General features: G+C 44.1%; 1 protein-coding gene across 10 annotated transcripts in view; it reads left to right on the forward strand.

The window, feature by feature from the left end:
- Window positions 1-25,310, forward strand: part of KTN1 (kinectin 1) — a 77,093-nt gene that overhangs the window by 49,727 nt on the left and 2,056 nt on the right. For 2 of the 10 annotated variants that reach the window (XM_054199647.1, XM_054199648.1), the window contains 22 exons: window positions 367-435; window positions 1,321-1,358; window positions 2,045-2,135; window positions 2,298-2,366; window positions 3,962-3,999; window positions 4,682-4,772; window positions 4,882-4,959; window positions 5,850-5,887; window positions 6,929-7,019; window positions 7,116-7,184; window positions 7,607-7,644; window positions 8,587-8,677; window positions 10,705-10,791; window positions 12,681-12,770; window positions 13,863-13,943; window positions 14,424-14,513; window positions 14,603-14,695; window positions 16,048-16,119; window positions 16,587-16,670; window positions 16,882-16,965; window positions 19,301-19,384; window positions 21,027-21,119. In XM_054199647.1, the coding sequence (XP_054055622.1) occupies window positions 367-435; window positions 1,321-1,358; window positions 2,045-2,135; window positions 2,298-2,366; window positions 3,962-3,999; window positions 4,682-4,772; window positions 4,882-4,959; window positions 5,850-5,887; window positions 6,929-7,019; window positions 7,116-7,184; window positions 7,607-7,644; window positions 8,587-8,677; window positions 10,705-10,791; window positions 12,681-12,770; window positions 13,863-13,943; window positions 14,424-14,513; window positions 14,603-14,695; window positions 16,048-16,119; window positions 16,587-16,670; window positions 16,882-16,965; window positions 19,301-19,384; window positions 21,027-21,119 (1,659 nt within the window). The remainder of the gene's footprint in view (window positions 1-366; window positions 436-1,320; window positions 1,359-2,044; window positions 2,136-2,297; window positions 2,367-3,961; window positions 4,000-4,681; window positions 4,773-4,881; window positions 4,960-5,849; window positions 5,888-6,928; window positions 7,020-7,115; window positions 7,185-7,606; window positions 7,645-8,586; window positions 8,678-10,704; window positions 10,792-12,680; window positions 12,771-13,862; window positions 13,944-14,423; window positions 14,514-14,602; window positions 14,696-16,047; window positions 16,120-16,586; window positions 16,671-16,881; window positions 16,966-19,300; window positions 19,385-21,026; window positions 21,120-25,310) is intronic. The other 8 variants (XM_054199650.1, XM_054199654.1, XM_054199651.1 and 5 more) reach the window with 7 other exon arrangements.

Genomic DNA, 25,310 nt, shown 5'->3' on the forward strand with positions numbered 1-25,310 from the left:
GCCAAGATACTGCTCACTTTCTTAGTGTCCCTAAATTCCAGGTGTATCACCGTGACCCCTGTACCGGGGAGGGCTGGCACGCTAGCAAACTGTCAGGTTACTAAACAGCCAAAGATGTGAGCACATCTTTGTTTCCCTGGATTCTAGCTTCCTATAGATTGCAGTCCACTTTGAGTTGTCCGCAATGAATAATTAGTCCATTGAATACTTTGGCTCCAGCTGCTGCAGAGGGGGGGGTCTCTTTCAGGCTTTCAAAGTCTTTCATTTGTTCTAAAAAAAAAAAAAAAAAAAAAGACTTTGCCGTCAAGCTTAACACTTTTTCCCCAGCAAATGAGTCTTTCATTATCTGTGTGTCTGCTTTCAAAGGCACTGCGAACGGAAAACTCATCCTTGAGAAAAGAACTTCAAAGTCTGCAAATTCAGCAATCGGAGCAGGTAGTACTTTTCATCTAAAACTTCTATTACACCTAAACTAAATCTAAAATAATCTTGCTGTGGTTGCAAAAGTCAAGGGAAAAAGGTGAAGATGTCTTTGAAGCCCATTGGCAAAGCATCCTGTTTTCTTCCAGCGTTGGTCTGGAAGCTGATACGTCTGTGAAAGACCTCCTTTGCATAAGTGTCAGAAACGTGGCAGATATAAAGGTTCCAATTCAGTGGCGGTTCTGGGTTGGTTTAAGTTTGCCACGTACTGAAATGGCTGTGGGTTGCTTTTTTGCCAGAAGCCAAGTGCAGCAAGCATGGTTGGTAGGCAGCTTACAAAGCATCAGCTTCGTTATGCATATTTGAGCTTTCTAATGTTAATCCACGCTTACCCAAGTGTGATTTAGCCCCCTTCTGTTTATGTCTGTGTTCAGTGGCACTGTCACAGTATTATCATTTTTGATGTGCACTCAGTGCCATTGGGAAGTGCCTCTCCTTGACACCCAGCTCTGCTCAGACAGCTCAGGAGAGCACTTAATTTCTAGAAAATCCTTTATGGGAGAGGAGAAGCGGAATAACTGTGGCGGGGGGTGCGGTAGTGACAGTACAAAAGGTTAACTGATCGGACACTGGTCCTGAACCTCGGCCTCTCCCGGTAAGGATGGAGTGGGCCTGCTTTTGTTTTCCTGGAACTTGCAGCAGACTTGGTATTATTGGTTTGCCAGGAATTGGAGAGCAACGGCTAATTTTATCAGGAGCAGCCAGATAGATAAAATCATTAGGCTGCTTCATAGTTTATCCAGTGCCAGAGGGGTGAAGCTCCCTATTCCTTACCCCTCAACTCTTCCGATTGTTTTGCTCTCTTCTGTTTTTCTAAGCTGCAACTCTGTTTCCGAACAGGTTTCCTTCCAATCCCTGGTGGAAGAACTCCAGAAAGTGTAAGTTACTGCACAGTTTTCATTTCTGATTGTTACTTCTGTCTGTCCTTATTCCATGACTACAAGTGTTTTGCTTCCTTGAAGTGATTTGCTTTTAACTGGGTGAAGTGTGTGTGGCAGGAAGCATTAGCACTTTGGAAACACGTCACGTCAGATCAATACCTTCTGAAAATCCAGTTGCTTCTCTGCTAAGCAATTAAATTCATAAGCCTAACTTTGACTAGACGAGGAATTGCACTGAATTGTCAGGTAATTATTCTTTAGTAGGAGCTCTAAAAGGAGTGCGCTTGTTTGCTCTGTGTGTGGTGTCTGTTTGAAGTTGATAAATACTTTGCTGGAACGTCCAGGGAAGGCTGAAGTTGTGTCGTGTCATTTTGGGGACTATTGATACCTTAATTTGCATTTTTAGACAGTAATTGTATCTATTTGGCATAACCAGCGAACTACTGGTTATATAAAGCCAGCTTGTTCTGCGCTATTCCCAGTCTTTTTCCTCCTGTTTCTTTCTCCTGCTTGTTGTATCTGGATTTGGGATTGCAGTGAGAGATGGCACCTGCAGTAGTGGGAGGTCCCATTGGGGATTCCAGAGGCTGGAATGTGATGTGATAGCAGAACCAAAGCTTGTGTATTTGCTCAACTGGCGCATTTGTTCAGCCAGCTAATGTTGTTCCTCTCCTCTTTTTAAGGATCCATGAGAAGGATGGAAAAATAAAATCAGTGGAAGAACTCCTACAAGCTGAAATCCTTAAAGTAGCGAGCAAGGAGAAGACTGTCCAGGTATGTGTCTCTGCAATACCTACCTTCTTCTCTGTGTCGATGCCACTGACTACCATTTATTCGTTACTGCATGGCGTTCTATAGTGATGAACTTGTAGCATCCATTTTTGTGGCGTTTTTGTGTTTCCATTGTCCAATCCTGTCTGTTTTGTCATTGAAAAGGCTTTGACACAGGAAATAGAGGCTCTGAAAGAAGAAGTAGGAAATTCCCAGCTTGAGATGGAAAAACAGGTAAAATACCTTAGTCCCAGAAGTGTGAAACAGCCTTGCCTTGGATGCGCTGCTCACTCATTTCTGTTGTAGTGTGTGTTCCTTTCACTGGTGAATGTCATTGGGTAAGGGAACTTTTTAATGGTGGAGCTTACACTATTCTTGGCTATAAAGCCGTAAATACGTAGTATAACTACTGCTGTCCTTCAGAAACCACATTCCTCTGGATGCCCCAGCTTTTTGGACTTTTAGTATGAAATTTGGTGAGAATTGCTGTAACTTAAAGCATTGTAGCATTAGCTCTGGCTGGGCACATTGTATGCTGTCCCTGTAGTAAGCACGAAACCCTAGGACGTTTGGAGGCTGGCACCTCAGAAATTTCAAGTGCTGAAGGTGCTTCTCCTTTTGGCCTTTCTGCGTTGCTAGAACAATACTACTGGCCCAAATAGGATTTGGTTTCCAGGTAAACCTAAGACTATTTTCTTTCCAGTGTCCAAAGAAAGCCTGTCTTTTGGCAGGTTAAGTTTTACTCTAGCTGTCAGGAATGCAGAAATGGAGGAGTATTGGCTTTTCTGGCATGCTCGCTGTTTAGCATCCAAAACAACGGGAACCCACGTTTCCTTAGGGAGCCCGTTCTGCAGGCAGCTTAATCCATTGTGCTGGCAGGAAGTTTGCTTGCTTGTTTGTGTGGAGTGTGGGGGTTGGTTTTTTTGGTCTGCACTTTTTTTTTCAGTCTTTCTAGCTACATTCCGACATGTCACCCCCTTTTCTTCTTTCCTTAGCGTTAAAGTTTTGTCCTTTTTAGGCAGAGCTTCATAGAATGTGTTTCCGTCTTGGGCTTTTCCTCCAAAGCAAATTCCCAGGAACTGGAGGAATTATCTGTGTGAGTTTCCTTCCCTGGAGCTGACACAGAGCCCAGAACAAAATGCAGTTTAGAGTTGCTGTCTCTGGAAAGCTGCCTATGAGGGATGCTTGCTCCAAAGGTGGTGTATATGCAGCTTTTGGTATCCTGCAAGCAAAAAGAGGTTTTTGGGAATGTGGAAACTCCTGCCGTGTTGTGGTAGAGGACTAACTAATCTGTTTGGACAGCCAGTATCTACACAGATAGCCACTGTCAGGCTTTTATACAAAATTCAAAGGGAATATTCCCACTAAATCTTGTTTCTTCAATCCACGTTCAACCTTAAAATGGGAATTTAAGGGAGTGCTGACGTTGCAGAGAGCATCTAAAAAGCACTTGCTTGTGCAAAGACCAGGGATGATCTCTCTGATTTGCGCCATGTTTGCTAGTGAGATGGTTGTCATCGTCGGTGTCTGCTCCTTCCTTTGTGTCTCATGGTGCTCCGGTGGGCCTGCTTGTGTTCCCGTTTGCACTGTTTTCTTTTCTGCTCTGAAAGTCACATTTTAAATGTGGAGAAAGTAAATAGTAGAGACACTTGTCTTCTCATAATATATTTTCCCACCAAAAAAACATGTTTATGCTTACATAACTGTGACAAATAGTGCCTATTTTAATAACGTCTAATGGCTTTTTCCCCTGTTTCTCCCTAGAGCAGTTTATAGCATTTATGTCTCTTCCGTGTGCATTGAACTGAAGTACTGATTGTTTTCTCTAGGTGTCGATTACATCACAAGTCAAAGAACTTCAGACTCTGTAAGTACGGTTGTGAACGCGTCTGATCTGCCCTGTGCACCCCTCACTTCCCTGCTCCAGTCTAATTTAAGTTAAAATGTTCTTGCCTGGTGTCTGCACTCCGTGTGAAGTGATCCAGGCCATTAGCGCTGGTCTTAGTAGACATGTGGCCTTACTAGAAATACCTGGTCCTGTCTGACAACAGCAAACAAGGTGAAGAGCTGCATGGCTTCATGAGCCCCAATTAAAGTACAAGGGATTAAACTCAAGTCAGGATGGAAGGACGTAGGCAGGGCACTATGGCAAACTTAATTTGGTGTAATATCTGTGCTGTAGCTGGGTGGATACATGAGAATTGAGCCACCACAGTCGTCGGTCCCTCGTGTCCCCAACTGGGGAGGGAGAAGGAAATATTTTTAGATGAGGAGAGCACATGTGTGCGAAACCCCTGCAATATATGTCAGCGCAGAATTTGTCTGCTTTCACTTAATGAGCAGTACCATTGATCAAGGACATCTCCTGCTAACCCAGACTGAAGTGGAAGTGTTCACACATTGATTTTTAGCAGATGAATTGTGTTTATGCCTTTGATCACATATGCTGCTTTTGTTACGTGCTGCAAAGCACAGGATGTCTTTTATCCATCCAAAAAAAAAAAAAGAGCAAGGGTTTATGCTGTGTGTCTGTATGTTTAATGGTACAGGTTGAAGGGGAAGGAAAAGCAGGTGAAAACCATGGAGGCCTTATTGGAAGAGAAGGAGAAAGAGATTGTTAAGAAAGGAGAATGGCTGCAGGTAAGCTTCCTTTGTATTCTAAAGGGAAATAAGTTCTATTGTGGTGTTTCTGGCTGTGGAATAGTTACACTTACACTTGCAAACTTACTTTTTTTTTTTTTGTCTGAAGGGTCAGAAGGATACAATTGCACAATTAACCAGTAAAGTTCAGGAGTTAGAACAACAGAACCTGCAACAGCTCCAACAGGTATGGCCTGCAGAGTGGATGCTCAGTTGAACTGGAAGGTGTTTTTTGTCCTCTGCCTCTCTCAAAGGGTTTGCATTGGCTTCAACCTACAGAGCTATTTTAAATCCTGCTTGACTGAACTGGCAGTCTACAGTGCAGAGAGCCCACTAGTCCAACTGTGTTCATCCGAAATGGGCTTTACATGGATGACAAGTTCTGAGAGCTTTTCTTTAACCTGGATGATACTACGCATAATGAGTAGCTTTGTCGGTCTGAAAACTTCAAAGCTGATGGACAGAATTGCAGCTGTGTCGTAGGTCCCTCCTTGTCAGACTGAAGTAGCATCTCTGTAGGCCTGTGGTCATGGAGGAACTCTTGCTGTAACTAAGCATAGCAGCTCCTTGAAGTGGTCAGGCTTTGCTGTGATTCCTTTCTGCGTTTACCTTTTGAAGAAGTTGCAACTGACTGGAATATTTTGGCTTTTGGTTTCCTGCACTAGACTTGAGAACCGGGAACTGGACATCCTTGAAGCCAGGTGTTACTTAATGGGAGAATTTTTCCAATCAGATGGTATTCTAGCTCAGTTTGGATTTTTGCCAACGATAAAGGGGAGAAACTGAGTTGCACTCTTATTTTGGGTGGGTGTCTAGACAGGCATTTGTCCCAGGGGAATGGTGGAATGGAGAGAAATTGGCTGGTGTGAAGTTCGGGATGCTTAGTATAAGCTGTGCTTCTAAAATCCAGTATGTGTTTAGATATTCTTGGAGCGATGTCTGATGCAAAATTCCTGGTATTTCTTTGGCAAGTATCTTGCAAGCTGTGTGGTGGCTCTGCTCATGCAAAGAGTTGCTGTTAATTTGAAAGCTTTACTGTGCTATAAAAATGAGCTTGGGAATTGCTTTGTTTTTCAGGTACCTGCTGCATCCCAAGTCCAGAACCTGGAGAGCCTGTGAGTACGCTTAGTAGCAGTTTCTCAAGCGCCTGCTGATAATAAGCATTCAGTGCTGGCATTTGTCTTAAATTGGAATGTATGAATTGGTTCAAGAATTTTATGGGCTTTGCTAAAATAAGCTGTTAGTGCCGATGGACGTACACCAGCCAGCGCGTCTGCTGCTGTGTATAATAGCAAGCGTCTGGCGTCCCTGCCTGGCGTGCCGAAGTACTGGTGCTCATACACTCTGCAAAAGTGAATGATCACCCAGGGCTCTACTAACTGGTGAAATCGCTGCCGCTTCTTGTCTCTAGTGATAATTTCTCCTTCTGTTTAGTGTGTTTAAAAGAGTGTGGATTTAAGTGCCTGTGGCTGAGTCGGTAAATGCAATGAACAAATACAGTTTGCCATTTTCAGTCTGAGACGCAGTAGCCAATTCTCCAGCTCCTGTTTTATGGAGAAAAGCTGCCAGACTTCCTTCTGTTTTGACTCTGCTTTGTCTGGCTGCTCTAAGTTAGAGGAAGGTTGTACGAGACCGTGCCAAAAAAGGCTCTGTCTTTAATGCAGCTCTTGTTATGTGCTGCCCTCCCAGCACAGCTCCTGTATAGCCAGTACGTGGTACCTAAAGCAGCTGCACCTTTAGTGGACTGCCCCTGGCACCTTCAGAGCCAGCTGGCTGGCAGGATTTGCTCAGGTGATCAATGGATTCTCTCCCACTTTGGCTCTCAACGCTGTTGAGATGAGCTGTGACTGGTGTTTGTGGATTGGCACGTGGAATGACTAGCTAGCTTCAGGCCAGTTCTTAGCAGGTAAAGTGGTTGCAATGCATGTTGTTGCAGCTGGCATGTATTTTTGTTAGTTTCCTTGGTTTAAAGCCATAGTGCAATAGTTTCTTCTCCATATGTGTGTGTGCTCTCCTTTTGGCTTCTTATTATATACAGCATACAAAATTTATTTATCTTCTGCTGCTGCAAACTGTCCCAGCTAGAGTTTCTCTCCCTTTTTAGCATAAATTCTTACTTTAACCCTTTTTTCTTACTTTCTGAACCATCTCTGCAGGTTGAAAGGGGAAGAAGAACAAATGAAGAAGTTGAAAGCTGCAGTGGAAGAAAAAGAGAGAGAAATTGCAAGCCAAGTAAAACAGTTGCAGGTAAAGTTTTGATACAAGCGTCTTGTGTTTTAAGGAGCGTATGTATTTTTGAGTGTACATCTATATGTATATATATTGCTTCTTTTCTTTCAACAGGACATGCAAAAGGAGAACGAATCTTTCAAAGCTCAAATTCAAGAATTAAAGCAGGAGAACTGCAAACAGGTACAGCTTCCAATTGCAGTGTTACTGGGTGAAGTCAAAGTGGGTGGTGGTAGCTTGTATGGATGGTGTGGAAAACCAGCTGTTGCACTGACCGTGCAAATCCAGGGACAGCTTCAGGGTTGGGTTGCACTAAACCAGCTTTTCTGGCTGTTGCCTCTCTGTTCCTGCTTCCCTTTTTTGTGTAAGTTTGCAGCCTTGTGCTCTTTCTTACGCCTCCTGTGTTCCTGCCTAGCTTTCCACCCCTGTCTTTACACGCTGTGTCACAGCCAGGGATCTTCTGGCCAAAGGAGGCTGGATGGGACTCCCTTGAAGGCCAAGAGAGCCGCTTAGTGTCACAGTGGTGCCTGCTTAACGAGGCACATCACACCCTTTGCCTCACTCTTTGCTGATCTGCTCCTAATGAGTTTCTCATCTGTTTGTAGGCATCTCTGGCTGTCCAAAGCGAGGAGCTTCTGCAAGCGTGAGTACTGCCAGAAGTTGAATGCGAGAGATAAGCGCTTCATTTCACTTACTGCTTGGGAAACTTAAAAGATGAAATAAATGCCAAATGTACAATATCAGCATGTGAGAAGTGGCGAGTAAAAAAAAAAATCTTTACTGTCTAATAAAGCTTAAACATAGAGATTCTACTCGCATTAATAATCCTCAGCTGCAGTCTTCTGCAGACAGTGCTTGCAGTATGTTGTGCCCATAATGCAAGCAAGCCATGAGTGATTTAATTTTAAACGCATGCCAGCCCAGCTGTATGTCTGAAGAGTTAAATGCTGGTGTTTCAAGCAAAAGTGACAGGCTTTTTTCTTGGAACTTCAGCTTAGTAGAGGGTTGTTCATATTATAAAATCGTTTGGTGGAAATCTCGTCCCAGGGAAAAATCTCAGGGGTAAAAAGTGTGTTACAATGTAGAGCTAAAGCGCACTAAAGAACTATGTAGAAGCTAATGCCATGCCAGCTTATACTGCGCTACACAAATTGCCACTGTCATGCACTTTTGGCTGGCTGAATTATTTTTCTTTTAAGTTAAATGACTTATAAATTGTGGACTGGGTGCTTGAAAAAGAATGCTCTTATCCAGCAGGCAGTGCCCATTTTGCCGTGTTGTACTAGCGTGGGCTGGCTGATTTATCCTCGTCTAATGCCTTGCCTTTCCGTGGCCTCGATAAATGTGTGCAGATGCCTGTCGTAGGCAAACAACAGCTTTACAATGGGCTTTGCTCTGGCAGCCTGCAGTTCACAGAGCAGTAGGAAGCAAGCGATACTGCCAAGTCAGTGAGAGCAGCTTTTTCAAAGAGAATGTGTTGCTGGAAGGGAAGGAAAGTTAGTGTGTATATGAGAGGGTGTCAGGGCTTCATTTGAAATTTCGTAAATGTCTTCTGACTTGTCTGTGATTCTTTTTGCTAACTCAGGGTTGCAGGGAAAGAGAAGGAAATCGCCAGTCTCCAAAATGAGCTCGCCTCTCAGAGAAATGCTTTTGAGCAACAGAGGAAAAAGAACAACGTAAGGAAATTCTTCCCCCGCTGCCCCCCCACAAAAAAAACAACCCCAAAGAACAGCCAAACCTGTGTGCACAGCACTCCCCAATGCCTAGGGCGTTCTGCTTAGAAAATGTTTCTGGCGGTTTTCTGCCGTATTGCCTCCCCTGGACACTCCTCTCTTTTCTTGGGAGTGACTAAACATACCTTGCTTTACTGCTCCAAGTTTTCGTCAGCTTTTTGACAAGCTGCTGATTTGATGAGAGGGAGGAGACTTGCTGGGGGACACATCCCGCAGCAGGTTCTCCAACTTGGATGCAAGCCTGGTTAGTCCTGTTCAGAAACACGTCCTCTGCCAAGAGAAGAAGAGGGGGTTTGGGGGGAGAGGGTGGGAGGATGAAGAGAGCTGTGCTCGGACTGAGTTGTGGTCCTTGTGCGGGGATGTGGGAGGAGACATTACCTTCAGGGGTCTCAGTTCTGGCTCTTCCTGTTCCTGAGAGTATCTAATCCCGATCTTCTGAAGGAGGTGAGGGACAATGAGCCTTCCTTTACAGCAGCCTCTGATGATGCAGTATGGGCTGTTTGTGGTGGAAGTAAAGATTGTATTTTCCATCACAGAGCTGTGAAGTTACCTCCTCGTAATACATTATCTGTGCAGGGCAAGAGAATGGCATCTTTTGAGTTACGTAGAAGAAAGTTGTTAATGTACAGGGGTTTCAGCTCACCTGTCTCTTCTTGATGGCGTATAAAATCCAATGAATACCATGCAATAAGCTTTATTTTTAACTGAAGTAGTGTTGCTTAAGAGCTGAAATAAAGCATAGAGGGGAAAATGGCTGGGTATTTTCAGAAGATGGATGAGCTGGAAGGGTAGAACATATGTGTGCCTGTTTCCTGGGGAATTGCAAGGTCTAAGTACCCTTCGTGGTGCAGGCAGAAATCTGGCTACTGCTAAGGGCAGACCATGCCTTTCCACATCGCAGTTTTATCCAGTCTTGACTTTATGTCCTGTGAAACAGCCCTTTGGATAGTGGGCAAATGGAAGTGGTAAAGCAAAACTAGGTACACGCTAGGATTTGGATGCCACTTTGTGTGGTGAATTAAAAACACACAGCCTTTCAAAAATAGCCCTTTTCTAAAGCAGGTTGCTCTAAGGGCCTGGGAAAAAAAATCTAAATCCCAAGCACCGTAATCTCTTCCCCGCAAGTCCCATCATCCTTCCTAGATAAGAGCTGTGAGGCTCCTCTTATAAGAGCTCTCAGCCTTCTGACTGAGCTTGCATGTTGACGTCTTGTGGAGTACACGTTTGATGACCTCGCCAAGAAAGATGCAGGAGCGCAGCACGGCACGGTGGTATTTCCTCACGGTGCTGGGGTGCTGGGCTGTGCCCACCACTGGTGAAATCTGAAAAACCTCCGAGGAGGGCACTGGTGAGCAAACTAGTTTTCTTTGGGCACAGTGGAGAGAGCTGCATGGGGTCAGTGCTGCCAACCGAGGCCCTGAGCTTTGTGTTTCTAAAAAAAAAAAAAAAATATCCGTGCTGGCGTAGTAGGTTTGGGCTGAGGCATAAGGATCGATGCCGCTAGATCTGGTTGCAAGATCAGGGGCATAAATGTGTCCACCTCCATGTATACTGGGGGCCATGCTGGGTTCTGCAACGCGACATGCCTAACACTCTGTTGTGTAATCTGTGATTTGGTGTCTGTGTTCCTCACTACTTTTGAAAACTTCCCTCTTTTCTTCTTACAAGTGCAGTCAAAGTGTGGGGTTGCTGGAGCGATACGCTCGGCAGTAACACTTGGATCAGTTTTGGATATTGGGGGCAGGTTGGGCAGAAATTGGCATTTTTCCCCCCCCGTTTTTCATTCAAACACTTTGAACATCACACTTGTTTTTGCTAGTGTATGTCATCTTCCCCGGCAAAATCATCTTGCAGTGACCAGCATTTAAATGCAAATGGTGGAATGTAATGCAAAATATATCTCTGAAGTAAAAGCGGAAACAGTTTTGAATATTGGCTGAACTGAAATCATTCTTTCTAAAAATGATTAGGACCTTCGGGAGAAAAACTGGAAAGCAATGGAAGCATTGGCATCAACTGAAAAATTGCTGCAGGACAAAGTGAACAAGACTGCCAAGGTTGTAATGTTAACTGCTAGAAACGATGCATTAAGCTAGAAGCAGATCTGCAGCTGGTTTTTTAATTGAAATGGAGGCGTTTAACTTTTACTGCAATTTAAATATAGTCTGTTCTGGGTGATCATTCATATACTCTCACCTCTGCTTCTTCCTGTTGTCTTTAGGTTTCTTTTATTATTATTATTATTTTTTTTAATCCTTAATTTGTGGGCATGCTGATTTTTGATTTCTGTTTGCATAATTGTTAGAGCTGTCGTGAATCGTTTTTTCTTTGTGGGGAGCTCTAGAACAAAAACTGTGCTGGTGAGCGACCTGCTTTCATCTACTGGGCTTTTCACTGGGCTCAAATAAATTTATTGGGCCCGTGAAGAACTAGAACTAGATTATTATTTAAAAACTCGGGAACTTCTTAGGAAAACGGTGTCACCGCAGCTGTGAATTTCCTCCTTGAAAGCATGGGAAGCTCGACAGGTCCCCGTCAGAGCCAATGTTTAAAACCATACAGGGCGTGAATGGCTCTGAAAGGAGCTTGCATTTGCTATGAGCCTGATCTGGTGTTAATTGTCACTATTCAGAAGTCAAAAAAATTAAAAAAAAAAAAAAAAAAAGCATCAAAATGACTTTAAAAACACAAGTCAGGTAGCTAGAAGCAGAGAAGCTCTGGTTTGGGATTGTGCGTCTGTGTTTTGGAGGTGTCTCCACTCTCTGCTGGGCCCCAAAAAGTTGTGTACCTGCTTTTGCTGTGTGCTAACGCTTGCCTGCTTTCTCTTGCAGTCAGAAGACTTCATCAAACAGCCATTTGCCACTTCTGGGTGGTTCCTAAATTGCTGCAAACTAACGCACTTAGCACAACTTCACAACCTAATGTCTCCTGTCCGTTTCTGTCTCTGAATCTCAGCCTACTAATGCCACCGATCTCTTGCAGCAGAGGAACTCAGAGCAGCAAGGCGCAGTAACACTGATGGCAAAGAAAAAAACAAACCACAAACCCAAATATTAGGGAAGGATTTCTTGCTGAAAGCTGCCTTCTGTGATTTCAGGCTTTCTGCGTTTAAATTTATATGGGAGCCTGAGCATCATATGGCTAAATCAAACCAATCTGCCACTGGCAGAGCAAGCAAACAGACAGTGGCTGGTCTGATTTTAATGTTAAATAAGTGGAACGATGGATCTGTGGTGCCCTTGGCTCTGTGTATTTATATTTGCAGAGCGATGACAAAGAAAACCCGGAGATTGTCACACAGCTCTAATAATTATTTCCCGTTGCATCCAAGCTTGGGGAAGGAGGATGTAAGGGTCTCCCTTTTGAGTTCTTCAAAGTAATATTTAGAAGATACAGTCTTGCTTTCTTGGCCTGGTTCAAATGTGCATTAACACAAAGTTTCCTTTTGACTTTAATGATCTGGTTTTGATGTGGTGATGTTAATTTATGGTGACTCTTTTTCCCCACCTAAAATCACTTAAAATAAGTATGGATTTTTTAAAAAAAATCGTTGATTGACCAAATTTCTTGGGTTTGAGATCGCTCACCTTGAGTGGCAGGGTAGGTGTGATCTGTGGACGCGGTTACTCAGCACAGCGTAGTTTGTCTTGTGTTGTGAACAAGTGAACGATGGTGTAATTTCTGTACAAACAGGCTAGATTGGACGAGAACTTAATGAAAATAAAAGCTTACAAGCACGAACAAATGCGAAGGCCAAATTCTGAAGCAATTCAGTGTCAATTTTTGAAGCAATTTACTGGCAATTTTAGAGACTATAGAGCCTTTCTCACTATAAAAAAAAAAAAGACTTTCTGGGTTAAGTAAGTTACTCGAGGCCTAGAAGAGACTATTGACAGGTCTGTGGAGCGTGTTGCCCAACTTCATGTGAGCCCTTCTCTTGGTTTAGGAGAAGCAGCAGCATTTGGAAGCAGTCGAGGTGGAGACGCGCCAACTACTCCAGAAGCTCTTTCCTAAAGTCTCTCTTCCTTCTAATGTGGTAAGAGAAGTGGCTCTTCCTGCTCTATGTCTGGGGGATGGGGAGCTCTGGTCCTGCTGCACTGGGCAGTCTGGAGCTATTTCCCACAGTCCCATCTGCCCCAAGGATTTTGCAGTGGGACATGAGTGTCTTCTGCTGGTTTTGCCTGTACTTGCCAGGAGCAAAGGGGCAAAACTGCAGACTTCCTTCAAGAAAAGTGTTAAACAAAAGAAAAGCTATTATCTTGTTGGGGCAGTAAAAAAACCCAAAACCAACCACCATCAGTTTGATCTGCCTGTGTTATCTTATGTCTAACCAAGATAGTAAATTTTCAGGGGTGGGTAAGGTCTGCTGCATGTTTGCTCGCCGTCTGGCATGGCGGAGATCCATCCTCCCTGCCTGCGGTGCAGATAAGGGCTGGCTGCCCCTTCCAAAGGGGCTGCGCTGCCTCCCTGCCAGTTAACACCATTCCGGAGGGTTTGTTTTGTTCCCAAAGTTTCCTTTTGAAAACCACCAATTTCCAATTTTATATTCTTGGTGGCTTTCACTTGTTTGCGAGGGAAATGCAATGGGTTCGTGTGGTTTAGATTATGTGAATGATGTGAAGCGAGGCCGGAAAAACGGGGTCTGCGTTTGATTTGTAACGTCTGGAGGTTTTGCATATTCATATTGAAAAGTATTCTCAAATGTACTAAAGTTAGTCTCCTGATGACCTAGAAATAGTCTGTAAAAAGACTGTTTCTGCAAGGTTTCAGTCTTCCTAGCGAGGTCCCTAGAATTATATGGCAAGTATCTGCTTTAACGGCTCCAGGATTTTGGAAAAGATTCCCTTAAGTCTTCAAACGCTTCTTGTAGAGCCCCACCGCTTGCAGGGAGACCTCTGTCACCCAGTTGTATTTCGGCACTTTCAAGTCCCTGTGACCTGTGTCTTGCTCATAACCTCGTCCTCCTGGATTGCTCCCTGCCGACTGCCGGCTCAACTGGGCTGCGTGTTAGCTCCGGGGAATTTGGGGACTGAAACACTGCCCCATAAGCTTGCAGTTGGGAAACAAATATCCTGAACGTCGATCTATTGAGGTTATTCTGAGCTTTAACCCAATGCATTTCCAACAGAGTCATAGCGAATGGATCTGTGGGTTTGAAAAGATGGCTAAAGAGTACTTGAGAGAGGCTTCAGGATCTGAAGACGTCAAGGTAGGCACAAGCAGCGGGCAGCTTCCTTGGGTGTGCCATAGTGTATTTTTCCGGTATAAATCTTGCAAATTGTGCTCTGGATTGTGAAGTTCAGATTGGCAAACAGGCGACAAGAAAATTGTTTTCTAGATATTTGCACCTTGTAAATTAGAAACGTATTTGCCTTTTCGAAAAGCACCTTGTGGAGTTATGAAAACATTCATGAAATTCAAAATCCCTGTTCCCTTTTTTCAAGTAATTGTTTTTTGGTTTTTTTTTTTTCTGGGGACTCAGAATTACTGCGATAACTCACAAAAAGTTTGTGATTGAGTATAGAGAGTTGTAGGTGAATGTTGCACTTGCTGTTGTCTTTCCATGGGTTGGAAAGACAGACTTGTCAACGGGAATGATACCGGCTGGTTTGTTGAAATAAAATAAATAATAGAACACAAATCCGTCAGCTGAGATGTGACTCTTCTGGTCCCTCTTCTCCTTTGCCAGGCTATGGAGCAGAAGTTGAAGGAGGCCGAGGAGATGCACGTACTGCTGCAACTGGAGTGTGAGAAATACAAATCGGTTCTGGCGGAGACGGTAAGCGGGATGCCCAGTTGCCTGCGCCTTGTGATGTTGCAAGCTGCCTTTCTTCTGCTCTAAGCTTTCAAACCCTTCTCTCTTCTTAGGAGGGGATTTTACAAAGGCTACAGAGGAGTGTGGAAGAAGAAGAAAGCAAATGGAAGATAAAAGTTGAAGAATCACAGAAGGAACTTAAACAGGTATTTCTGAAGATCTGCTTTTTGTGGCAGCCGGGTGGTTTCTGCTTGAAGTCACAGAGGGTGTTTGAGGGCTGTGAAGGCAGGTGGAGAACAGCCCTGGCTGCCTGGTTTGATGTGTGTGTGACCAGTGGGTGGAAAAGGTGAAGTCTGCAACCAGTATAACAGGACTAATCCCTCCTTATAACAATAGGATTTTTGGTGCTCTGATACTCAGTTTTATGCATAGGGTGACTTTTATACTTTTTGAGGAACGTATTCCCATTTAAAAACCTAAAAAGTGGAGGAATTGTTGGTGCCTTTGGATTTGTCTGGCTATTTCTGTTGCCATCTTTACAGTAGCAAGAACAAATGAGCAGCACAGATACAAGGTCTTTGATCATTCTGACAAGGCTGTGTCCAAGTCCTTTGCAGGTGATGCAGGAGGCAGCCCAGGAGCATGTAGTAATACTAATGCTGACAGGAGAGGAAGCCAAAGATTCAGGAACGTACATGTGTCCCATTAATATGCCCAGGAATATATATTTTTCTGATCCTGGCAACTCAGACCATGTTTCTATTAAAAACCTGTTTTTTTCAAAGTACATTTATGAACAGATACAGACTCTTTGTGCTAAAATTTAAGTATCATATAATCATAACAATTTTTTGGAAGCTGTTAAAATAGTGCTTAATCCATTACAGTCAACTAATTATATTTGAAATTGCCCGCAAAGCTTTCCTTTTTAGGAAGGCTGTGTTGCTAGCAGAAGTGGTAAGAAAAAAGCCTTTTATGTTTCTTTCCTAATCTCGAATTAAAAGTAGGTCAAACTGCTTTTTTGAAAGAAATTTTTTTTTCTAAAGTACTTCTGCTTAGTAAGTTTGGTTGCTGGAGTATGAGCCTGGAGCACACAGACAGATGATTTATAAACATCTTGTTTGAGGGGCTTATAAAAGGCTGTCAGATCTTGAACTGTAGGTGTGCTACCATCTGCTGCACTTACGCAGCCTCTAATAAGGCTAAACATGCTGGGTTTGGCTACATATACTACCTGGATGGAGACAGTCTTCCCTGTGTAGGAACAATATTTTTCTTACCATGGCTAATGGACAACTGTCTTAGTCCTTGTGTTCCAAATCTTTCGGGCATCTAGGCTCTAAATACGTCAAAGAACTTCTTACCTTGGGAGAAGGTAGGAAAGGTGTTCTAATGGAGACTCAGTACATTGAATTATTTGAGTGAGCATCTTTTATTCAGTCACTCTGCTTTCATCCTTAATACTTATAAATCGTAGAAGCAAGCTTGTGTGTATGTGGAGAGTTTGTCTTAGACCAGCCCAACTAAATGATATATTTATCTCTCTTGAAAACTGCAGATGCATTCTTCAGTTGTTTCTTTGGAGCACGAGGTAGAGAGGTTAAAGGAAGGAATCAAAGAAGTTGAAACTGTACGTGCAGGTGTTTTTTTTCCTCTTTAAAGCTTTCTGTTACTTAAAACATGATTTAGGCTTAAGCTGTAAAACTAAACTTCCTAGAACTTCTCTCCTCCAAGCAGTGCAGCCTGTGCTGCAGTTTAAACTGAATCTTTTGGACAGTGTTTTTATGGAGCAGAGAAGCTGGGTACTGGAAATTGTCCTTTTTTTTTTTTTTTTTTTTTTTACTTCTGTACTCACCCGCTGGGGCTCTTTCCTTGTGAGACTGAGCAGTTTACTGCTTGTTGACAATCTTGGGCTTGATTCTTTATCTTTTTGAAGTGTAACACTTTAAATGTGTGTTGTGCAATCACTGGATTTGAAATGCTCTCTAAATGTCGTGGGGTATTTGATAGAAATTTATTGCTAATAATAAATCAAGAAAACGATACTGTAAGATGACACTGAAAACATCTGTTTTAACTCTGTTTTTCTGTTTCTAGCTTAAAAAAGAGAGAGAACATTTGGAAAGTGAACTAGAAAAGGCAGAAATAGAACGATCTACTTATGTTTCAGAAGTCAGAGAGGTAAACATAATTGACCAAACTTTTTTTTTTTACTTTTTTTCTTTTGTTTGGCTACCAGTTGGCTGGCAAACTAATCTAATGCTTAGCCCCTGTGGCTGAGGAGTTTATATACTGTGACCTTAGGGTAGAGTGACACACTAATAACTGAGCAGAAGAAAAGTGGGCATCCTACGGAGACAAATCCTAAAACTCTAAATAAACTTCATTTCAGCTCAAAGATCTGTTGACTGAATTGCAGAAAAAACTTGATGATTCATATTCTGAAGCAGTAAGACAGAATGAAGAGTTAAATTTGGTAAGAAGCTTGTTCTCCGCTGGGTACAAACTAGGTTCCCAGCATACTTATGAAGCGGAGACTTATTTCAAATCCTGTCTGTTCTGCTAACCTCTTCAGCTTGATATTTTTGTCCATTGCAATCATTTATGTAGTCTGACTTTTACAATTTGTCTCTTTCTCTGCTCCTAACAATAGCATGTCTGGTTCTTAAGACTTTTTCCAAAGTCTGTAAGACTTTCATTCCTGAAACTTCTTGAGAATCAATGTTTTACAGCGTAGACATACGCAACAGCAAATACAATGTCCTTGAAGCAACAAAAGTTGTACTCTAACAGGTTTTACTTGAGGATTATTTTTTTTTTCCAAAGCTTTTGAGGATGCAACTGTGGTATCTGTGCTCTGACTGTGCAGAGCCTTTTCCATCCTCCTCTTTGTGTACAGAAATTGGCCCAAACCAATGTTAGATGAATTCAGAGTGTCCAGCTGTTCAGCAGCTGGCATCCTGATGTGGCTGAATAGCTGTGCTGGCTTTGTGCATGCTCTGTGTTACAGCATCTTTGGCTAGAAATGCTCTCCAGCCAATAATGCTCGTGTCCCAGCTTTTCTCAAGAAGGAGTTGGATTAACCCAGGCCAGACCTGTAGACCCAAAGATGCATGGTTTTCCAGTTTGAGCCCTTTCACTTCTTGCTTGTCTCAGTGATGTGTGTTTTAAGGCTGCAGGAGCAGTCAGATCCTTCTTCTGATTGTTTTTTAACAGTGCTTTTTTGCTTTTGAGCTGGAATTGGGGAAGGTTGTCTCTGTCACTATGCCTTTGTGCTGTAGAGTGGTTGATGGTACAACCTGTCACTGCAGGCTGATCTCACCAGGGTACTGCCACTAATGTAACTGGGTTAAAATAGTTGATTTCTTAAAAAAACCCACGACAATAACAATCCGCTTAAGTTAATAGTATGCTTGGCAAGTCTAGTATAGCATTGATTAGCATCCCACCTCAGCAACCAAAGCCTCCCATTTTGAAGGCAAGGGAAATGGGAATTGAATGCATATCTGGGAGTTAATCAGTAAACGCCAACCTCTTGAATATAAGAGACAACAATCTATTATGTCTGTAACAACAAAAGCTTAAGAAGCTGAGCTCCCTGCTAGGGCAGCTTGGCTGCAATGTGACGGTGGTGGAAGCGTGAGGAGGCGGTAAACAACTAACTTTGTGCAAATGGCTCGGGAATGCTGTCCAGTGTACGTGAGTGATTTTTACAGGAGGTTGAGGCATGGAAACGATGGGATTTCAAAAAGCATTTCCCACTAATTTATAAGGCGAGTAAGGAGAGAAGCTGAAGCTCCACAGTGCTTCCCCAAAATGTAGAAAACCAGCGTCCACCAGTCCAGGTGCTCCAAAGGGGGGAACCTTGCAAGGGTGAGACAAACATAATGCGTAGGTTTGGAAATCTGTGAGAACTCAGGGCTCTGAGTAGCCTATTGTTCACTTCTTTAATCCCCTGCTGGCTCCCAAGAAGATTGACAGGAGGAATAGTGAACATCAGCACAGTGCACTTCAGAGGCACAAATCCAACAAAACTGGCACTCGAGCTTCTTGTTAGCGCTCCTCTTTGAGGCTCAAGCCTCAAGTGTTGTGGCTGGTTCTGCATGCCGTGTTGAAGAGCAATCAAAATATTCTTTAAAAAAAATGTTTATATCCTTTGGAAGGCTGTAGTTTAAGGGTAGCCGGTACAAAAGCATTCAGCCCTCTTGACTGAAATAGTTTCACTTTTTTGGATTGATTCTAAACACAATCGACAACTTAATATAGCCCTGTCAGTGATTCATGCCTTGATGTGACATTAACAGACTGGTTAAGTCAACATAGTTGTAGTGAGCGGTGCTTTATGAAGATGACAAGCAGAGCTTTTTAGTTTATTCAGCAGGAAAGTGACTGCGTAGCCTGAATTAGGAAGATGACAATCTACGTTTTTGCATATTTGCCGTGAATTAAGTTGAAGTCTGGGCTGACTGGTAACAAGAGTGCTGGAGAGGCTTACGTACTTTCAGTATTGCTAATATTCCTACTGGCAATATAGTTTAAAAGTCAAAACCACTTGTGATCAAGCTGATGCCAACCATGTCTTTTCTTCTGTAGTTTCCATTCTTTACATTTATCTTTACAGATGGAGTCTCTCTTCCTTGACTGTCCTTGTAAACCTCGTCATACGTGTTGACTAATCCAACGTGTGCGATAATTGTTCGTAGTCTTACTCCCTTTGCAGTCAGTGTGCACTGGGTTAATCCGTGGGACAGACAGATGAAAGCTCTGTGTATGCGAGGGGAAACTGATTTTCTTTGTTAACTATTTTGCAGCTGAAAACACAGCTAAACGAAACACTATCAAAACTCAAAGTTGATCAAAACGAGAGACAGAAGGTAGCTGGTGACTTGCCCAAGGTAAGAAGAGGCCCTTAACCGTTGCAGATCTAAATGTCATCGAAACCCTTGAGTTCTGTAATCTTGCACTGCTGGAAAATGTGGTGATTTGAGCAGCTTGAGCAGACTGCCTGCCTGGTGGGGTGTCTTACTCCACTCGTTGCTTCCCCAGGGGACTGGGACTGTGGGTCTAAGAGCTCACGCAAGATACCCGCATGTCTGCTAAATGATAAAAATGCAGCAAACAGCTCTGTTTAGTAAGCTTTTTTGAAAGAATCTCTTGTCTGTGATAATTTTATGACAATGGGAACAAGATTTGGGGCTGACAAATAATTCTTTATTTAAAGAAACCCAACCTGCAAGAAAGTTGGGGAGGGGCTGTTTGCAAGGGCATGTAGCAAGAGGACCAGGGGCAATGGTTTTTAGCTAGAGCAAGGCAGGTTTAGATTAGACATTAGGAAGAAGTTCTTTACAATGAGGGTGGTGAGACACTGGAACAGGTTGCCCAGAGAGGTGGTGGAGGCCCCATCCCTGGAGACATTCAAGGCCAGGCTGGATGAGGCTCTGAGCAACCTGATCTAGTTGAAGATGCCCCTGCTTACTGCAGGGGGGTTGCTCTAGATGACCTTTAAAGGTCCCTTCCAACCCAACACATTCTAATCACATTCATGATTCTAATAACAAGCCCATCCCACAGTCCTACACCCTCACCACAGCCTGAAGCTTTTAAATCCAGTCTCAAAGGGTAGCGGTTACAAGTTGGTTTACAAGCTGGCTGCCTGTTTGCACATAGTTACAAATTGGCTAGAACCCAGGAGACCGCAAATCTTTATAAAGTTAGCTCTACGCGAGCTTGATGAGACAAGCAGGTGGGTTACCTCTGCTCCTCCTCAGTGGTCGCTCTTGCAAGATGGAAGATGGATTGGAGTGGGAAATCTTTAAGCGTGAGAGGTCTCAGTGCTGTCTGTCACCCCAGAAATGAACCTCTCGGGGGAGAATTGATAAATGGAGGCAAGAATAGCCTGCGGAGTGGCTGAGCTCGGCCTCCAGACTGTGTAACATCGTGTTCCTTCTGCGGGAGGTGCACAGCAGGGAAATTAGACTGTGTTCCTGCAGGGCTGGAGTGGGGAGAGCCTTGTCCTGGGATAAGGGACAGATGATGACAAAAGCAGTTCTAGGAGGTGAGAAGACAAAGGAGACCTCCTGCAATAAGGTGTTTAAAACATTTTGCTCAGGATGATTATATGGGATGTTGACATATGAAGTGAGTGATGCTGATGTCCCTAGTTCATGGTATGTTCTACATAAATGCAGATCTATGATTAGGCTTTGCCTGTGCTGTTAACGCTTGCACAAAAAAAATCGCTGCACAATTTTACCTAATAACTTGACATGAGACTATTAAAGCTTCCCAGTAGAATTGCTTTCAAATGCAGGCAGGCTGACATGCAACATCCTGATTGTAAAGGAGACATGTCAATCTTGGCAAACGTGTTAGTCCCCTGGGCAAATCTGCCATAAAACAGATTTCCTCCTGAACAAGGATTTCCTGTGTCTCTAGTGCTCTTGGGGAGATGGGGTTTTGCATCTCAGCCTTTGCTAATTGTGCCTCCTCTGTGGGTTTGATTTTTTTTTTTTTTTTTTTTCCTCCCCTCTCCTACAGGCCCAGGAGTCTTTGGCATCTCTTGAGAGAGAAATTGGAAAAGTTGTTGGGGATGCCAACGTTATTGAAAACAGCGATGTTTGCACAGAGTCGGTGAGTGTTTCTTTTGAGCCCCTGCTCAGGGGCAACTCAAATCTCATGCAAAGTATGAACTTTGGGAAGTGAGGTCCAGTGAAGGAATAGAATATGTGCTGCTGATGGTAGATTAAGGTCGGTGAAAATTCCTGTCCTACAACTTGTCAGGGTGGTGTCCTGGAGCTGAATCCCGAGGATGCATTGGGAGTGCTGCTGTCATCTGGATCGTGATCTCTTTCCCATGGCTTCAATTTGCAAGGAGGAAGGGGAGAAATTATGGACAGGAGATCTGGGCTTCCAGTGGGTTGTTGGTTTGGTTTGGACAAAAGCGGGAATATCCCCAGACTTGTCCCTTCAAGAAGGGAAGCTAAAAATAAATCTGCTGATAACTAAATGAGCTTAGAATGCTAACTGTTGGGTCGGCACTTGCTGACATCTGTAACACCAAAGAAAGAAGGCGGTCTTCCGTGCCCTCTGACACCAGGGCAGAGAATGTCTCTTGCCAGAGCATTGACCCTCCTGGTCCTCTGTAGCTGTGGGCAAGAGCGTGTTCTTAGCCACTGGTAGGTGCTAGAATTCATCTTCAGCTGGTCCTGGCTCCTGGGAATCTCTGCTTTGTGCTGTGAGTCGGGACTCTCTAGACCGATGGTGTTTTTATTCTCCAGCAATGGCATTGCAGTTGCAGGGGCTGGAATTGGGTGGACTCTGGGGTGGCCTGTTTTCACGCTTGCAGGCGACTCGCCTGGGCCCGTGGGCTACTCTGCACAGATGATTGCTGAACTGCTTGTGTAACTGGTGCTCCCAGTGCTGGCCCTAAAAAGACACCACCTGTACAAGTGGCTGAGTCGTGGCTTCGGAACTGGGCTTCCCCATCTCTGGAAAAGAGAGCTTTCACACCAAATTCAAAATACCTTCAGAACAGCTTTCCAGAAGGCAATTGGGAAGGGGAAGGCTAAAGCAGATGCCTTCCCAGCACGTTTTACACAGCTAAGTGGTGTCAATGGAACTCATTACCCATTTTCTTCTGATGGATGGAGTGGAAGGAAACACTGGCGTTTGAGGGGGAGAGGAGCACTTGCTGGTAGGACAAATAATTTATATCGACTCCTTTTAGCTGCTGAAAATAAGTAGCTTCATCAGCTGCGGGAGGAAGCTCGGAGTCCTCTAAGGAGTACTGTAGAAAAGCCTTTGCCTCTGTAGTCATTAGCAGAAATGAAATGGCTTTTCCAGAGCAATCAGTTGTGGACGCTGATCGACCCTTGCGTTGTGGGCTCACTGTGTCTGAGCCAGAGTTGTAGCTGGGCCTGTGAGACCATGGATGTCCCACCCTGAGAGCTGGAGAGATGGTAGGTCTGCCGAGCCCTCTCCTGTGTTGCCAGCAGAGACCAGGCAGTGACAGTGACAATCGGGTGCTCAGTGTCCCTGCCTGCAGCAGGTTGGAGAAGAAAAGCCCTTCTCAAACCAATGCCCAACTGCTCGCTCTCTGCTGTGCCTCTATGGCTTATCCAAGAGTGGTACAGCAGAACAGCGATGCCAGTAGCCATGGCATTTTATGTCTGGTGACGCTGGTGAGCCCTTGAGAGCCGGGTGTCATTAGATGTGCCCTGTGGTGGCTCAAGTATGCTAGTTTGATTTAATTGCTCTAGCCTTAACTGGCATAACCCCTCTGGCTTGTGCCTTGCTCTGCTGTTGCTGCGTGGGCGCGTTGCAGAACCCAAACCAGGTTTCCTTGAGAATATCCATCACTTTATTCTGAAGAGGAGTGTGGAAAAACAGTCCTAAGAAACCTGTAATTAAGCCTTCGTTAGGAAAAATACGTTAATTGTCTAAACGGCACTCTTGACAGGTAGCCATTTGCAGAGGCTGGAATTAGAACATTTTCTTTATCTTCTTCCCCAAGCCCTTTTTGCTGCTTTTTCTTTTTTTGAGGGGAAAAAAGAAGCTGTCTCCCCAGAAGCCTAAAAATCCATCTTAAAATAGCTCTCGGATTAAAAAAAGAAAGTCTTCTAGCCACTTCCACCTAGCAACAGTGTCTCTTTTTTTTTAAGAAGGACCTGAAAACACATGCTCGAAAATGGGCATATTTGTTCCTTCTGGGTACTGAAACCAACCCACAAAATTGAGAAATGATGCTTGCGTAAACCCTCAAACACATTCTGTGTGTTTTCTTTAGACTCCTTTTCTTTCTATTTAAAAATAGACCATTTGGTTTTTCTAATCAGCTTCCTTGTCACTTGTGGGACTAGATGATGACTAAAGGGTGCCTTTTAGTATTCTTTAAGGACGTCATTTATATTCATCAGCTTGCTTAGGCAGTAAACTTCTGAGGCTTACGTGAAATGTAATGTGCTTTTCCCCCCAGATCTCAGTGTAAAACTGTGTGTGCATCATTGAAAACTGGAAATGCCGTACGATTAAAGCATGGCAGAGGGGAATCTGTCGGTTCAGCGCCTGTCTTAGCCACTGGGTCTGTGATGGCAGGGGGTTCCCCACTACCATCCTCTTACTTTTCATCCCCAAGACACGCTTTCCCTTGAGTCACAGAGAGCATGGGGCTGGGGCACAGCAATGACTGCATAAGGCGGATTTTGCGCTCCTAGGTCAGCAGAAGCCACTGTGTGGCTGTGTTGAGCCCAAATCCATCAGTAGCTGGTCAGGATTGGCCGTGAGAGGGCTGGGGATGTCTGTAATTGATGAGTAAACACTGCCTGATAGAAGTGAAGCCACAAACCAGAAGGGGGGGAGGAAGGACAGAAGGGAGAGAAGAGCTCCTCCCAGAGACGAGGGCTGAGAGTGAATTGAAAGGCTCCTTCATTGCTTCTGCTCGTGATGGTTTCTACGCTAATGCACACACACTTTCATACCCAGCATTATTGGCAGTGCCACCATTCATTCATTTGCTGGGATGCTAATTGCATTTGCCTTTCCACTTTCATCAGTCTGGATGAGATTGCTAAGCGAAGTCTTAGTCTTGACCGACCTGATTTTCTACTTTAATAAGGGTAAAAGAGGTTAAGGCTACTCTAATACAGATTCCCAATGATTTTTTTACAGTAGAAAAATTGTTTACCGGTTGCACTTAAGTAAGAGCTTTGCAATATATTGCTTTGTTCTCTTGCCTGAGCCCAAAGTAGTTTCCGTAATGGTGCAGGTGGTTGAGTTTGATTTACTGCCTGCTCTGCGTTAGTAGCGAGGCTTGCGGCATTTCCATCCAAATGGGAGCTGGGAAAGTGGCCCTCTCTGAACTCGCTCTAATTTCCCTGAAACTCCAGGGAGAGATTTGCAACAGCATTAGGCATCAGTCTCATTCTTTTAGTAAAACCACTTTTAGGTGGAGCGGAGTTGGCCAACGCTGAGCGCTTGCAAACACCTCTGTGCTCATATTGAGAATCAGGTACTTCGGTATTGCTGACTCCAAGGTGGATTTTGCGTATTTTTAGCTGCTAAATTGCAAAGGAAAACTCTCCGACGGGTTATCTGCACGGCTGTATTACGAGCTGAATAAAGAGTAGTAATGTGTTTTAGATGTGGAGTTCTTTGTATGTCTCTGGAGGAGCTAATCAATAAAGGTAATAAAACAGGGATTATATCCCTGTTAGCTCAGCGAGACTGGCTTTGGGGAGGGGGAAAGAGTCCGTTTCGAGTTGTGATGCTTCCCTATCAATAAACTGTTGAATTCCTTTAAAAAAAAAAAGCATTTATTTTTGTTTTAAAAAGCAAGCTCAGCATTTTCACCTCAGCACAGGAAAACAGTTTTTTAGCTCTCAGTAGCTTTATTTTTGCCTTTTCTCTGTGATGACTGGTCCTTAGACTGCTTCGTGAAGTCCTCATCCAAGTCTGGGTGTCTCTGGCAAGCAGGGATTTCACAAGGGCTTGCAGCGGAGGGTGGAGCCGTGGGGACAGCTGGTGGGCAAGCAGCCCATGTCCCGAGCCTGAACAGGAGCCACTGGTGCTGCGGTGTGGGTGGGGAAAGGTGTGTGTCTCCAGCCAGCTGTTTCAAATGGTTTCACAGCTGGAGCTGCCTTGTGTTGGGTATCGCATGCTGCTGAGGACACCATCCCACAGATCCACCTACAGACCAAGTCCTTGGTGGTCCCGCAGCCTTGTTGTTACAGCTGTGGGGGTCAGGAGTCATCCCTTCCGCTGTGCTTGGTCTGCGGAGTGAAGCACGTGCTCTTGTCTGCGTGGGGTTTTCAGATGGGCTCCTGG

The sequence above is a fragment of the Rissa tridactyla genome, chromosome 4 (genome assembly GCF_028500815.1).
Source record: "Rissa tridactyla isolate bRisTri1 chromosome 4, bRisTri1.patW.cur.20221130, whole genome shotgun sequence".
Classification (NCBI taxonomy): Eukaryota; Metazoa; Chordata; class Aves; order Charadriiformes; family Laridae; genus Rissa; species Rissa tridactyla.